Raw genomic sequence first — 15,028 nt, 5'->3', positions numbered from 1 at the left:
GTTAAGAGAAGGAGAATTTGGGGGCGGTGGGGGGAGAGGGGGAGAGAGAGATAAAAAGTATGAGTTGCATAATGAAGACATTGTCATCTCCCCACCGCTGTCACCCCTCAGAGAAGGACACTGCAACCAACGACAAGGGAAATATCTGTCCACCTTATTCCAGGGCTTAAAAGCCCCCCACCTGATCCAGAAGGACAGAGAATGTACTGAAAACACCTACCTGCCTGCTCTGCCCAGGGAAAGGAGGCAGAAAAACACCAGAAAGTGCAAAGCTTCCTTCTTCGAATTTGAATGCCAAACAAGATCCCAGTAGATGTGACTAAATTAATTGAAGCATATTTGCACCCCTGCCATTCTCCAGACCAAATTCTAGTACCTCTCAAAGCTTACTAGCCTTATGGCAGCATGCAAAGCTGTTCTCTGGACGCTTATTAAAGGCTGCAAAAGTCGCAACTCTGCCGGTAAAGGACCTTGCTAATTCTTGCTATTTTCTAGATTACAATGAGTTCTCCATATTGAAGATGGAATCGAATACTTCGCAAGGAGCTGGAGACTTATCTTCCACTTTCGCTTTCATTCCCAACCACACGCCCTGCCCAATTTTTTTTTGGGGGGGGAGGGGGCGTTTGCCGTCAATACCTCGTTGTTGTCGCTCTTCTGTGACAGGATACGGCTCTCCCGGATCACCATCCACAAGCCAAACAGCATCATGAGCATTCCGTGGCCGACATCGCCAAACATCACAGCAAACAGGAACGGGAAGGTGATGATAGTGTATGGAGCTGGGAGGGATGCAAGTGAAGGTAAGTGCATGATGGACAACGCAGTCCATCTCTTGGGAGAGGCAGCCGTCCCAGGACAAGTTCTGGACCGCTAGCCCTATGGACTCCTTATATGAGCTGGCTTAGCGCATTCTGAAAATCTGCTGCCTCACTGGCAATTTGTTTAGGGGGTAAACGCAATGAATACTTGAAATCTGGACAAATATCAACCATATCCTTAGATATATCAAAGTGTATTATACTGTGTAGTAGACTGCTACGTGCACCTAACTAAATAGCCTTAGTGCAGTTGTTCTGCTCAGGCTACTACTATGACTTTTTTTCATACCACTCAGGGCTGTAGGATGTTACTTGGCCATTCTACTGAACTCTGCGCAACTGACTCGGAAGACTAGACATTCTCTCTTTCACAAGCCTATGCTGCCCTGAAGAAAAAAGCCATCACTCATCCAGCTTTACAATATTTCACAGAAGTCCTTGTGTAAGGAAATGAGCTTCATGCTCATTTAAATTGAATTAAAAAGTAAGTCGACATATCAGCTCACTCGATTCCCCTTCTCGGTGCTCAGATCCCTCTCTAACAGAGCCTTCTTTCTCTCTGACCAAAAAAACCCCCAACCCTTGTCCTTCTGCTCTGAGAAGTTGCTTAGTTTTCATGAAGGAGATGCTGCGTTAAGCTAGCAAAGGAGCAATTCTGCTTCTGAGGTAAGGGAAATTAACTAGTTTGGGATAAGACAATGTATTTCAAACCTAATTATTTTTCAAATGCTAACGTATCCTCTATGAACTAGCACAACTGCCTATTTCCCCAAGAAAGAATTTAATAACTTCATGGAGATGTCGTTTAACAATGAATGTTAGACATGGCAAGTGAGAGCTACAACAAAATATTGCAGTGTGGAGTGTTCCTATTCAGCGTTCCAGCCATCCACATCCTTTTCCAATTCTCAGTTTTACCCTGCCAGCCAGCATTATGTACCTATTGTGCAGGCTCAACCCTTAATTGTGGGATTTTTTTGTAGGGTAGGGGGATCCCCTAAATATTTTTCCTACTTTTACAAATCTCGACTTTCCTATGAGCCTGCTGATACCTCCCTATTTTATTTATTAATTTATGAAGCACCTTCTACACATGCCTCAAGAATATGGACAAGCATACCTTAAAAGCCATATAGTTTTGTGTCTTTTTTATTATTCATTATACTTCCTATTCTCCCTCTGAAGGAAGCTGAGAAGCAGCTTACATTGAGTTCCCGGCGGCCTCCCATCCAGAAAGAGAATACAAGTGAAACATGGGAAATTAGAATATCGTCGAAAAGTGCATTTATTTCAGTAATGCAACTTAAATGGTGAAACCAATATATAAGATAGATGCATGACATGCAAAGCAAGATATGTCAAGCCTTTATTTGTTGTAATTGTCATTATTTGTCGTTAGGCGGGTCAATTATAAATGGAATGTCATTAATGAAATGTAATAGTGATGTTTACTTTTCGTATTATTGTAACTATTTGTTTTATTGCTGTGGGATTTCCAAAGGAAAGAATTTGTAAAAATTAAAAAAATAATAAGTTGCATTACTGAAATAAATGCACTTTTCGACGATATTCTAATTTTCCGAATTTCACCTGTAAGTCCCATGCTTCCTTGGCTTCCTTAGTTCTATATGGATTTGGTTCACTATGTTCATAAATTTGTTTAGTTTCTGAGGGTGGTGGTGGTGGTGAAGAAGAGATCTATGCTGCAGTCGTATTTGCTAAGATTCAACCCTCCCCCACCCCAAGCAACATCAGTTCCTCTCCACATAGGGTTATGCAGGTGCACAAGCCAGAGAGAACAAACAGATCAAGCTTCTTCAACAATTTATCAGGTGCTAGAAGGAAAGGCTGCTTTTAGTAGGCCAAAGACCATTACCTGGATTGATCTCACGATAGGTTCCAATGCCATAGGCATCTACGATGTTCTGAAACCCAGCGGTGAACTTGTTTGTCTTGTTGTATGTGGGTGGCGTCTGGTTGGTCTGCATCCTATTCAGGATGGAGGGGACAGTGGATCCGCTGTGCTCCTGTTACACAGAAACACACTGGAGGTTAGAGAGATTGACTTGTTGTGGAGCAGAAACCAAGATCAACTTATCACCACACACTTTTCCTAATTGTTTAGAAAGCTCTTGTAGGTTGCCACTCTGCAGGCTCCCTGCACAGCTGCGTTTTGTTTCCGAGGGATGCAAATTACATGATTAGGCATGTTTCCAAAGGTAAGAGAGATCGCCTCTAACAGCAAATCAATTAATGTATTCTAGTCCTTCTCCCAGTCAAGTGCCTTAAGGCAGGAAGGTGTGGGTGTATTAAAATGTCATGTTCATTATGTGAAAACATACAGCATGTCAAACGAGCTTTTAAAACCCAGTGGAAAAAATATGCTCGTCACCACCCAAAGGAGTTCAGAACTAGAAGAATTCAGTTGTCCTAACACTACAGAGTCAGAAAGGGGATCCAAGCTGTGGGTGTATCTTTGTTATAGGCTAAAAATTCTAGGAGAGTCTCTTCCCTTCAGAAAGAAGTGAGGAATGTGGGCCAAAGGCTGTGTTTGTTTTCAAAGTCAGACAGATTTCAAATGAGTGCACTGTGCTCTTCTCCCATTTAGAAGGTGGAGACAAAAAGGGAAAGAAATAGATTGCCACTGAAATATCCACACAAATATCAGGGTTGGAGAAGAAGCACGTTTGTCAAGGCCAGAGCAGTACTTTGTGTCCACACACGAAACTCGCCACGGCTATTCTGCAGTCCTGTTTAGACTCAGGACACCTGTATCCAAAAACCAAGAGTCTTTTGGGAAAAGCAGCAGATTTTGCTTCCAAGACCAATGGCATTCCCCCCTATAAAGATGCTTTCACTGGAAGTGTGCACCAGCAGTGTTTTCAGTAGAGCCAGAGTGGTATGAATTGTACTTACCGTGCCCCGCCTGAGGGCGAACTGGATGGAGTCAAGGTCAGCAACGGGACACCAGACTTCGGCAATGAGACATTTCTGGGTCACATCAATGTTGCAGAGGTTCAGGGTGTGGTAGATGGCCTTCATCTTGCGCACCTTTATGAACCAGACACGGACGTTCTTGGCAGCAGCCTGCAGGACCCTCTGTCGGTGATCCTCGGTTTGGTTCAGCACCTGAAGGAGAAGAGGGACCATGTCACATAAGGCCAGGCTCAGAGATGCTGAACTGCATTCCAACACTGTCCAATTCTGAGAGTTCTGCTGTAACAGAAGATACAGGAAGCCTGGAACAAAGACCATGGTTGTGTATACTACAGATTTTGCATCCGGAAAACAGGGAATTACTTGCTCCAGTTAAAATAAATGCAATTACCCATAGTCTTAACGTGCAATGTTTATTCTGCTTTGCATTAACCAAGGAAAGATGAGACTCAAATGGGGCATTCATCATTCATTCTCTACCCTATCATCTATGGAAATTTTACTTAGCCCACTCTAGCTTGAGATTTCACATATTTTCAGATCCTATTTTTGCAGCTATACAGGCTACAAACTTTATATCTACCCTCCCCCCCGCCTCCCCTGGATGTTTTTCGTTGTGCAGAAGACAACCATGCCCATGCCTCCATGATACAATCTCACAAATCCCTTCCAGCCCAAGAACAACAAGATGTTTAGCTGAAGGCAGAGGGAGGGAATGATAACTATGCAGTGGTGAGGAAGACTGAAAAATGGGGGGTGGTCAGGCCCACCCCTGCTCACAAGCTCTGCAGTTCCAACCGTGTTGTTGCTGTTACATATGCTACATATCCCACAGCATCCCTGCCAAGTACAGCAAAAGAACAAATTGCTTGCATTCCCAGTAAGAGAATGTTCACCTCTGCCCCACCTCTGCTGGCATTTGGTAGAAAAAATGCAGCATAGGGGGGTGAGGAAAGACTGCGTGGGGAGTTTCTCAACTTTGGCAGATTTCTTGTGAAAAATACCAGATTACTTCAAAACTTTACGTCTGAAAAATGGCCATATACACAGAATAAGTCTATGAAAAAGAAGCTATAGCTTTTTTCCTGTTGGTGGTATTACACTGCTGAATTTTTTTCCTGTTGGTGGTATTACACTGCTGAAATTGAAATTATTTTGAATCATGTATACTATTACCCGGAGCTCCTTAAATAGTTGTTTTTATTTTATCTATTTTTATTATTGTTTACCATTGTAAGCAGCCTTTTGAGGGTATCTACCCTGAAATACGGCCTAAAAATACTTCATTAAGAAAATAGTTAGAGCCTTGGGGGGGGGGTTGGACCAGAGCCAACATGTCAGAGGCAGGGAATGGTTGCTTAACTGGACCATTACTAGGAAGAAGGAATGGTGTGTGTTCTGTGGTTTGCTTGATGCCCAACACTCACATATAATTCCTGCGATGTTACTTGAGCATGTGAACTTAACAAGTGCAGCACAGAAGCTTGCCAACAGAAGGAGGGACAGTTTGCCCCCCTCTTGTCCAGTAAAGAAATGTGCATTGACAGCAGCCACAGCCTAAAAAGACACTGGAAAACAGGCACAACAGGAGGGTGCTTAAAGCCACACCTGATTCTAGGGACACCTGGCAGTTAGCTTTCACAGCCAAATTATCTGTCCACTTAGATCAATGAACACCACACCCCCTACCCTGACATCCTTCATACCATCTGAAGGTCATCAATCCTGGTGTTGACTCCAGCAGCCATTTCCTTCCTTTCCTGTGGAGTTTCTGGACAGGGGTAGAGAGAAGCCCGGAATCTGAAAGGCACACAGTCTGCTCAGTGACAAAGTGACAACACAGCTAATAGGATGGAGTGCTCACCACTTGAAAGCCAGCTCTACATGAATTTGGTATGAGCGGCTTGAACTCGCAAGAACCTCCCGTATTTCCAACTTGCTTACCCTTCACAGATCTTCTTGACTCGGTTTTTCAGCTGGTCACCTTGGAAGAATATAATGAACACCGACTTGTTCACATAATCCCCCTAGAAGAGAGGGGAGGAAACCAATGCAGGGAGAAGCCTTCAAAAAACAGTGGAATAAGCTTCTGGGGTTAGGCCTTCAAAACCTTTAACACAAATATGGAGCCATTTCCTGGGTCTCAACTACACACACACACACACACACACACACACACACACACACACAGCAGCCTGCCAACATCTGTAGCATTAGGAAGCCTTTCAAAATGTATCCAGTTCCATCTCAGACCCTGCAAGGCTCTCATACATGTTCCAGGGAGAGGCTACTGAGTAAACTCATTGTGCTTTTGCAGAATAATTGAGGGGGGCAGGGGAGGAGGAGAAGAGATTAATAACCCTATCTAATTAAGTTTGGCTGGTATAAAGAGGAATTGCAATGTAACCACAGAACCCAGGCAGATAAGCCTAGCAGCTGACCAAGGACGCGATCTGCAGTAAACAAGAAGAAGGAAAAGGAGTGAATGGAAAGGAACTGATGTATGCGGGAGACTTTAGAGTCCAAACCCTTGAACTCTCCGGGGAGGCCAGCAGTGCATTCTTTAGGCAGCTGGCTGGGCTCAGATAGCGACTCCCCCCCCCCTTCCTGCATTTGTTCAAGAACAAGACACCGGGCTACCTCCATTAGGAAACTTTTGTCCAGCCTTGATGAGAATAGGGGCATTGAGTGGGTGCAACCTTGTTGTCCGTTACACTTTCCTCTGCTAAGGATGAAGGCAGCTGATTGCTGATTCCGACTGCCTTCTCTAAGACAAAGACATTCTGGATCCTAAGCTGGGACTGTGCTTTAAAAAAATATATCCCATCCTACAAACATCTGGTTTCTGCAGCATATACAGACATGCAAATGAAGGAAAAATGAAAAGATTTGCTTATCTTGGACATTAGTAGACAGGTGACGTAGGAACAAAAAAAACCTTGACTAGGGGCTTCAAACTGTTTTGTGGGGGGAAGAGAGACCTCTTTTCTGCCTTTCACGCACCCATCTGAACTTTTCACAAATCCTAATTTCACCTTCATTGTAACTGGTGTTTGGTTTCTCAAACAAGACACCCAATAGCCAAGCCTGCCTACCCTGTTTCTCATATTTTAAGACATACCCATAAAATAAGCCATAGCAGGATTTTTAAGCATTCAAGGAATATAAGCCATACCCTGAAAATAAGACATAGTGATAGGCACAGCAGCAATGCCGGCTGTGGCAGGAGGAGGAGGAAAAAAATAAGACATCCCTTGAAAATAAGCCATAGTGTGTGTTTTTTTGAGGAAAAAATAAATATAAGACGTGTCTTATAATATGAGAAACACGGTAGAAGCATTTCCCAAGACTTATGGTAACCCCTGAGCCCAAATTCTAGAGTAGCTAGCATTGTTCAAGCTCCATGCTACTTACTACCTTATATTATAATTATAATAATAATAATAATAATAATAATAATAATTTCTACCCTGCCCATCTGGCTGGGTTTCCCCAGCCACTCTGGGCGGCTTCCGACACTCAAATTAAGGTTAATACCATTATTTGTCCTCATTACTAACCCTGTTAATACCGTTAGTTGTTTAAGTTAACAAAAGCAGGTCCATGTGTGTCATTTAACTGTGCGTTTCAGGATCTGTTTTGATGACATTTTAAAACGTGTGACAAATTTAATTATTATAGCACACCTACATTAGAATATGCAAACATGTACTTAAATCAAGTCTATCCAATATTTAGAGAGCATTTGCTTTTGGGGCTCATTCATCTAGCTTAATGTTCTTCTTTAGTGGACTAAAACCATACATAGCCAAAACTTCAACTGAGAATATCTTTTTAAGGATACAGTATTGACATAAAACTCTTTTGAGGATGTATTTGAGGGTACTGAGATAAAAGGTAACTCTATAAGTGAACTATAAAGCCGTCAAAAGAAAAGACCACTTTTAAAATTTCATGATCCTACACTTCCACATAGTGAGGGCATTATCAAATGGCTTCAAAGCAAGCAGGCAGTTATATTTCAGATCCAATTAAAATATGACTTCTCCCTGATCCACAATAGAAGTCAAGCTTTTGTTAAGAAGAACACACTGTAAGAAGTTAGGCTGCAAGCTTTCATCTCGACAGCCCACAGCAGCCTGCGGCTGCAAAAGCAGTCCTTATACCGTCACGGGGTCCTCCAGCGGATTTTCAATTTCAGCCTGACGCAAGAAGACATTTCCACGACACACTCTCCACAGCATCCGCTCAAAGGTAGGGATCCGCTCACGACTGATCACACCAGCCACAAATCTGAACACAATGGAAATCACACAAAAATAATTGAAATTAGCACTCATTCAGCAATGTTCTGCTCCGTGCAGGGCCTGGAAGACACACAGACAGATACTGTAAAGGCAACAGAAAGCAAGAGAGGGACCCAACATGAACAATTTGGTGAATGTGAAAGGGAAACAAGCCACTGTCTATGCAATTTTAGTAAAAAAAGAAGAAGGTAGGCGTCAAACTCTGTTTCTTCCAGCGTTAAGAACTACCTGACTTTCAGAAAACATCTGAAGGCAGCCCTTGCTTAGGGAAGTTTTAAATGTTTGATTATGTTTTTAATATTCTGTTGGGAGACACCCAGAGTGGCAGGGGAAACCCAGCCAGATGGGTGGGGTATAAATACTACTACTACTATTATTATTATTATTATTATTATTATTATTATTATTATTATTATTATGCCACTTGTGCTCTTTTGTGCTGTGCCTATAGAAAGGCTTGACACACTATGGCTAAGGAAGCAGAACTATGGTTTGGTATGAGATATAAACTGGCAATCCTTGTTTTGCAACTGACCAGCAAACCAGGATGGGAAACCGTGCTTTGAGATGGATTTGCGAATTATGATTTGCAATGTGGTGTCTGAATTGACCAGCTATAGGTTACAGTCTACTCCCAGAGTAGGTATAATCTTATGACGCTGAGTGTTGAGACAAAGGAAAAACAAAAGCAGCCAAGCACTTTACACACCACGTAGTATACCTGCTATACGTTCGGAACCTCAAACCATTATGGGTTCAAAGCATGGTTGGCATTAACATCTGAGCTGAGGTAAAAATTAGCAAATGTTATAGAACTAAGACCTAAAGAATCTACATTCTCAAAGGGCTGGAAATTTGCTGCAGGACACTATTTGTTAAAATGGTCCATATAACATGATTCGTTCTTCAGCAATTATATATAAAAAAACCACCACTGAGATGCACCACAGAAAATAAAACAAGTGACTATTAAGTACAATACTATGTGAAAACAAACATGGGAATGGAAGCTGAACAAAATTCACGCAAAGAGAAAAAAACACAGGATTGTCATTTTGCCTGAATTTTGCATGCTAATATAAGGACAAATTTGGTAGCTCTTTAACTGAAAATCATTATTTCCATGTCAGTTTTTCAGAATCTGAACAAAATCCAATACAGTATTGCGTAAATCTAGAACTCTGTTTATCAATTGTTGGTGCACATAAAAGGCATCCATAGCAGCTGTCAAGACTATCCAAATATCAAAGCAGCACTACAAGGAGACAGAGTGAAGAATGAAAACTGATAAGCTACAGAAATTCTACATTATCTGCACAGCCTGGGGCCAATATTTATTCGGTTCTTTACATTTCCAAAAAACACAAAAGTGGAACTGCTGTCAGTTAACTGCTTTTCTGTCAACAATTTGGCACGAGATGCATCCTGTTCAATCAGATCTAGTACTGAGCAACATAATTCAGATTCAGCTAAATAATATTAACACACCAAGAAATGGCTTGCTTTCCTCCAAGGAATCAAGAATAGAACGGAAGAATGCAAACCCAAGTCCTACGGCCTTAACCAATCATGCCTGATGCACAGAAGAGATCTTACAGAACACAACCAATGCTGCTGAAAGTGAATGTTGCACGTACCCTAATCGTAGCGGAGTTCCTCTTCCTAGTTCACTCGGCTCCAGCAGAGATGAAGACTCCTCCAACAGGTCAGGATCCGCCATCTGCTGATGATGCAATTCAGCCTGAATTCACAAATCAATTAACATCTAATGAAACTAGTTAGTGGCATGCAGGGGGATGAGGAACCAGGAGATGGATGGAGAGAAGCAAAGAAATACCAAAGGAGGAAAGAAATTAAAGAAGAGAAGGCTCTAGGAGGATGTGAAGAAAAGGTGAGCAAGGCATCTCCACAAAGCCAACAGAGGGAGAGAGATATGATGCTTGCGAAACACAGACCTTCCAAGCTGGACATAAAAACTGCAAGTTAAGCTCCCAAGAAATGGTGGGAAACAGGCAATCCCTCATTCAAGCCTCTGCAGACTTTTGAAAAATGAGTCTTCCCACCCCTTTAAATGTCACCGTGCAACTATGCAGCTGCTCTGTGCATGCTATCAGCCTCAGCAAAGATGCTCCAGGCTCAATAGAGAGAAGCAAACATGTACATAGAAGTTGGAAGGAAGGCAAGAGGTTGTCTGGCCAAGAACTGGATGATATATACCAGCTTCCTGAAACTTGGGTCTCCAGCTCTTGTTGGTTGGACTACAATTCCCATCACCCTAGCGAGCAGGACCACTGGTTGGAGATGATGGGAGTTGTAGTCCAACTGGAGACTCAAGATTGGGGAACACTGCTATATACACAGGGCTATGCATACTGTGAACCTTAGGGAGAAGATAACAAAATATCAAAATTCTGCCATAAAGTAAACCATGTTCTACACAAAACAAAGTTTGGTGTCAGTGGGTTATGATTAAGCAAACTAAAGTGCCTACCTACTTGTAATTTCTCTGCTTCTGTTACTAACGGGGAATAGCAAGAGTTACATAGGGGACTGAAGCTCAGTCCTGGAAAGCCTCCCAGACCCTATTCCATTTTCTGTGATTTCAGCAGGCATTTCCTATGTATTTTTCCTGCGTAGTTTCACGGCCAGAGGGGTCTTAACCTTTGCTTTACTTACTTACTTACTCACTCACTTATTTATTTAATAAAATGTATATACTGCTTGATTGGAAAAAGAAACCTCAAAGTGGTTTACAAAAGATGAAACAGTAAAGTCAAGAAAAATTTACATACCTACTTTAAAACATACAAAAGTTTAAAGTATTAAAACAGATTTAAGATTGATTTAAGAAATATGTGGATTTTAGGTGCTTATACCCAACACCAGGGCCTAAAAATTTGAACCAGAATTCTGCAAGCTGAATCAGAACTTAGGCAAATCATCGTAATATCCTATTATGAATGATTTATTATGAAATGTTATTGCTGTGTCCAATTTATTCTGCTCTTGCTAGCTGTACGTGGCAAAGAACATGGAGGACTCAGCTACAAATAATAGAAATCTCATTAGCAATCCTGACTGGCTTCCGAGATTTCAGCAGGGTTCGCCCACACACTTCCAAGAATACTCTGCCATAATGGCTAGAAAAGGGCTTTTATTCTTTCTTTTTATTTCAATATGATCAAGAAGCCAGGTTCTAAAGTTACAGCATAATCTTGTCTTATACCAAGTTCTGTGCTTGTACAGAATATACTCAGCCCCGATTTATTTGACCAGATTGACCTTGCCGAAAGATCTGAAGAGGAACAAGATAATTTTATATCCCCCCAAATGCAAATCACTTGCTACTTCTGCACCTTGGGTGAAGCCCACAAAAGGGACTTTTGACACCCTTTTCCCCCAGCATGCTTTATTTCAAACAAAGCATGCATGACTTAGAACACTTGCACACATTTGTTTATTATTTAATTTCTTTTATGAACTGTTTCCCCTAAAACAGGCATGTCAAACCTGCGGCCCTCCAGATGTTTTGGCCTACAACTCCCATGATCCCTAGCTAGCAGGACCAGTGGACGGGGAAGATGGGAATTGTAGTCCAAAACATCTGGAGGGCCGCAGGTTTGACATGCCTGCCCTAAAACATCTTTTTAGCTCTTCATCTTTTTAGCTGGAATTCACGACTTAATCATTTCCCCCTGTAACTTGCTGGCTGACTTAATGGAAACTTAACTTGCGCAAGCGCTCATGATATAGCTCAGGAAGGATGTTGATGCTACACTCTCAGAGGCAGCATTAACATGACAAAACAGTTAAAATCATTCCCACCTTGACACAGCCCATACAGTAAAGAAAACACGCAGAGAAAAGAAGCAGGTGCAGCTTTAAAATAAAACATCACCTTCCAACACGCATGCAAGGGGCTCCTGCAAATGAGGGGCATGAGAATCTGAAGTCACACATATCAGACCAAGCAACTGGCCATGAGAACAGACCACACTCTAGCAGCACAGGCAGACTGATTTGCTATTCAGAACACAAAGGGGCTCCTAAGATATCCCTGAAATTGTAAAATGCACAAGCTTCCGGCAACAGGGTAATAAGGTGGGAGCGTGCAAAGATATGTTCCCCTGGTCTTCCAATTCCTTCTCTGATCTATAGCAGGAATGTTGAACTTGTGACCTCTCCTGATGATATTGGATGACAACTCTCATCATCCATGCTCATTGACCATGCTGACTTGGGCTGATGAGAGCCCAACAGCATCTGAAGGGCCACAGGTTCCCCATCCAATCCAGTTACAATACTTCAAGGAGGAGGGGGCAGAGAGTGAAGAAAGAGCAGTGAGTGGAGGGCCCCCCTGTTCCCCATCCTTTGGACCTCCTGGGAAACTCAAATAACTTGCTGCACCTGGAACTGGGTGTGGAGAGGACAGCTGAATGTCCCCACCTTGGCTCTGCCCATTAAGAGTCTAGAGTGAAAGACTAGGGTGATATCTTCACCTATCTATTTCATTCTACATGTAGCAAAACAGATGTGTGGGGTAAGTGAAGTCCCATGTAAGAAATGCATAGGCAGGATTCAAATGATATCCTGGCAGAAAGCAGCATCATGTGAACTAGCCCTAAATCTTCCATTTCCAACTCTCCTATTCATGAGAAAAGATAATCTGCTTTCAAGGCCTCTTTGCTGCCTCCGAAATCTCCCCTCGCTGTGCCTACCACCATGCTGAAGTCCCCTGCCCGACTGTTCAAGGAATGCAACAAAGAAAGCAGGAAATAAAATGCCAGCATACTCTATAAAACACAGCTCCTCCAACATACGTACGTGGAGAACACAAATGGCTGGGGGTTTTTAAAAGCGAAAGATCTTGAACTGCATTTGCAAGTACAAAAATGTTCATTTCTATTGTACAAGTCCTCAAATTATGTTACAGGGAGCCTCCCCATGCGAAGGAGGGAAAATGGAAGTCAGCAAGGGGCAGGGAGGTAGACACTTGCTTCAAACCTTGTGCCACTTCTGCCATCAACTCGATGACAATGTCTTAGCTTTCGTTTGCTGTTTGGGGGGGCCAAGCTCAGACCCAGTGATAGTTCCTGCTAAAGAGGATTGAATTGTATCAGCAAGCAGCAACCATCCCACAACTTGAAGAAGAAAGGCACAATCAGAAAGCTTTCCTACAAGAGCATCCTTTTATGGCATTTTATGTTTTATTGTACTTGCATATTACTTTTACACCACCTTAGTATTTTTTTTTTTAATATGAGAGGCACTCTATAAATACTTTAGCTGTTGTCCGGGGTGTGCAGCTCAAGGTCTTTCTGCAATGGATATACAAAACATCACACACACACACACACACACACACACACACACAGAGCCCTTGAGCGAATGACAAGAGTAAACACAGACACAGTTTTCACAGTCCGCAACAACTGCAGCAGGGACCACCAAAAGGAGGAACAGATGACAGATGGAGAATGAGAACTAAGGACTGAAGATGATGACAGAAAAGAAAGAAACCAGAGGAAAGAGATGGAAACTGCATGCCATTAACCATTACTTTTCCAGTCTTCTTCCAGTCTATTCTGGGGCACTTATGGTTAATAGATCCAGAGATATTTCTCCAGCTCTTACTGTTCTTCACAAAGCAAAAATATGAAGACCGAGAAAAGAATCACCATTTTAGCAGAATCAAAACCATTGCGTCCCTTTTCATAGGCAAGAAATGGCTACGCTGGCATTGTGGTCCCATTCGTTAATTGTCAGGCCCCATGTTCCCTCCTGCAGCTCCCACAACTGAACCCAGGGTCCACAGATCAAAGACTTGCCTCGCAAACCATTTCTTGCTGTCAAATTATGAATATTTCACAAACTCCCCCAAAGTTTTACAAAGTCTTCAAATGTTGAACTGCAGCAGCAAGTTCCTCAGTGGTTTAAGAAAAAAGAAGAAGATGATTGAGCAACAGCTCTGTTGTGCCTCCTTAAAAACCGCTCCCTAAATTTGAATCACTGAAAGGACCATCATCTATTTATGTGAAGCTCTTTCAAAGAACAAACATGAAGCAACTCATGACTCTGAGGAAACTACATTTCAGTGGAAACTTACACAGTACATACTATTCACCATGGCCTGCTTAGTCTAAACAGTTGCTCAGATGGGTCCCCAATCCTAAAAACACTAAAAAGAGACTTTGTAGAGGCAACTGCACCATTCAGCAAGCACTACTATTCATTATACCCTGTTTGGATTTTGAAGCTGAAAAGCAGTGAAGGCCTAGCTCTCTTAAGCAGCAGAAGACGTGGCCAAACCTGTGTCTGGAATGTACTACTTCAAACCACAGGTGGAGTTCCAGTGATGGGATGTTCCACCACACAAAATATCCTGTATGCAGAAAACAGATGTGCTGCTTAGAAGGGATTGTTCTTTTATATGAAGAAGCACACCATCAAGTGATCCTGCTGTAAATGCTCAAAAAGCTTACACTACGTATTTAGTACAAGTAAGCGCTTGGAAGAACTGCAACTCCAGCAATGCCCAAGTGGTAAAACTTGGAAAAAAACATTTGCTGGGCAATGCACTGAAAACAAAAGTTCAGCTGTGGTTAAGGGCACAAATCAAAATCATCACATAACTGACCTAAACTCAATGTTAGGTAGCTGGTGTTGTGCTGTCCAACATAAGGTTGCTCTTCAGCTGGTATGACACTTAAGTTGGCCATCAAACAACACACAAAGCTCAACATTTACACACATAGGTTGCCGAGCCAAAGTAAAAATAACCAGCACTTGTTGCACCAAGATTGGATGCTTCCCCAAACACTGCATGTTCAAGTGTTTTTCCACAACTGTGAAGGGTCAGGAACTTCATTTTTATTTCAAAGGCGGAAGTTGAGCATATATCCACTTAATCCTAGCTGTCACATTTCTAAGTGCTCCAGCTGCTTCAAGTATTTCTTGAGGACC

General features: G+C 42.3%; 1 protein-coding gene across 10 annotated transcripts in view; it reads right to left on the bottom strand.

Moving 5' to 3' along the window:
* Window positions 1–15,028, bottom strand: part of ATP6V0A1 (ATPase H+ transporting V0 subunit a1) — a 41,099-nt gene that overhangs the window by 18,695 nt on the left and 7,376 nt on the right. For 5 of the 10 annotated variants that reach the window (XM_060281462.2, XM_060281463.2, XM_088655311.1 and 2 more), the window contains exons 6-12: window positions 9,703–9,785; window positions 7,925–8,051; window positions 5,703–5,785; window positions 5,465–5,558; window positions 3,738–3,950; window positions 2,698–2,848; window positions 640–782 (exon numbers count right to left, since the gene is read on the bottom strand). In XM_060281462.2, the coding sequence (XP_060137445.2) occupies window positions 640–782; window positions 2,698–2,848; window positions 3,738–3,950; window positions 5,465–5,558; window positions 5,703–5,785; window positions 7,925–8,051; window positions 9,703–9,785 (894 nt within the window). Of the gene's footprint in view, window positions 1–639; window positions 783–2,697; window positions 2,849–3,737; window positions 3,951–5,464; window positions 5,559–5,702; window positions 5,786–7,924; window positions 8,052–9,702; window positions 9,807–15,028 lie in introns of all 10 variants that reach the window. The other 5 variants (XM_035134444.3, XM_060281461.2, XM_035134443.3 and 2 more) reach the window with 1 other exon arrangement.

The sequence above is a fragment of the Zootoca vivipara genome, chromosome 12 (genome assembly GCF_965207765.1).
Source record: "Zootoca vivipara chromosome 12, rZooViv2.hap1.1, whole genome shotgun sequence".
In the NCBI taxonomy this organism is placed as follows: Eukaryota; Metazoa; Chordata; class Lepidosauria; order Squamata; family Lacertidae; genus Zootoca; species Zootoca vivipara.
This window is presented reverse-complemented; position numbering and strand designations above follow the sequence as displayed.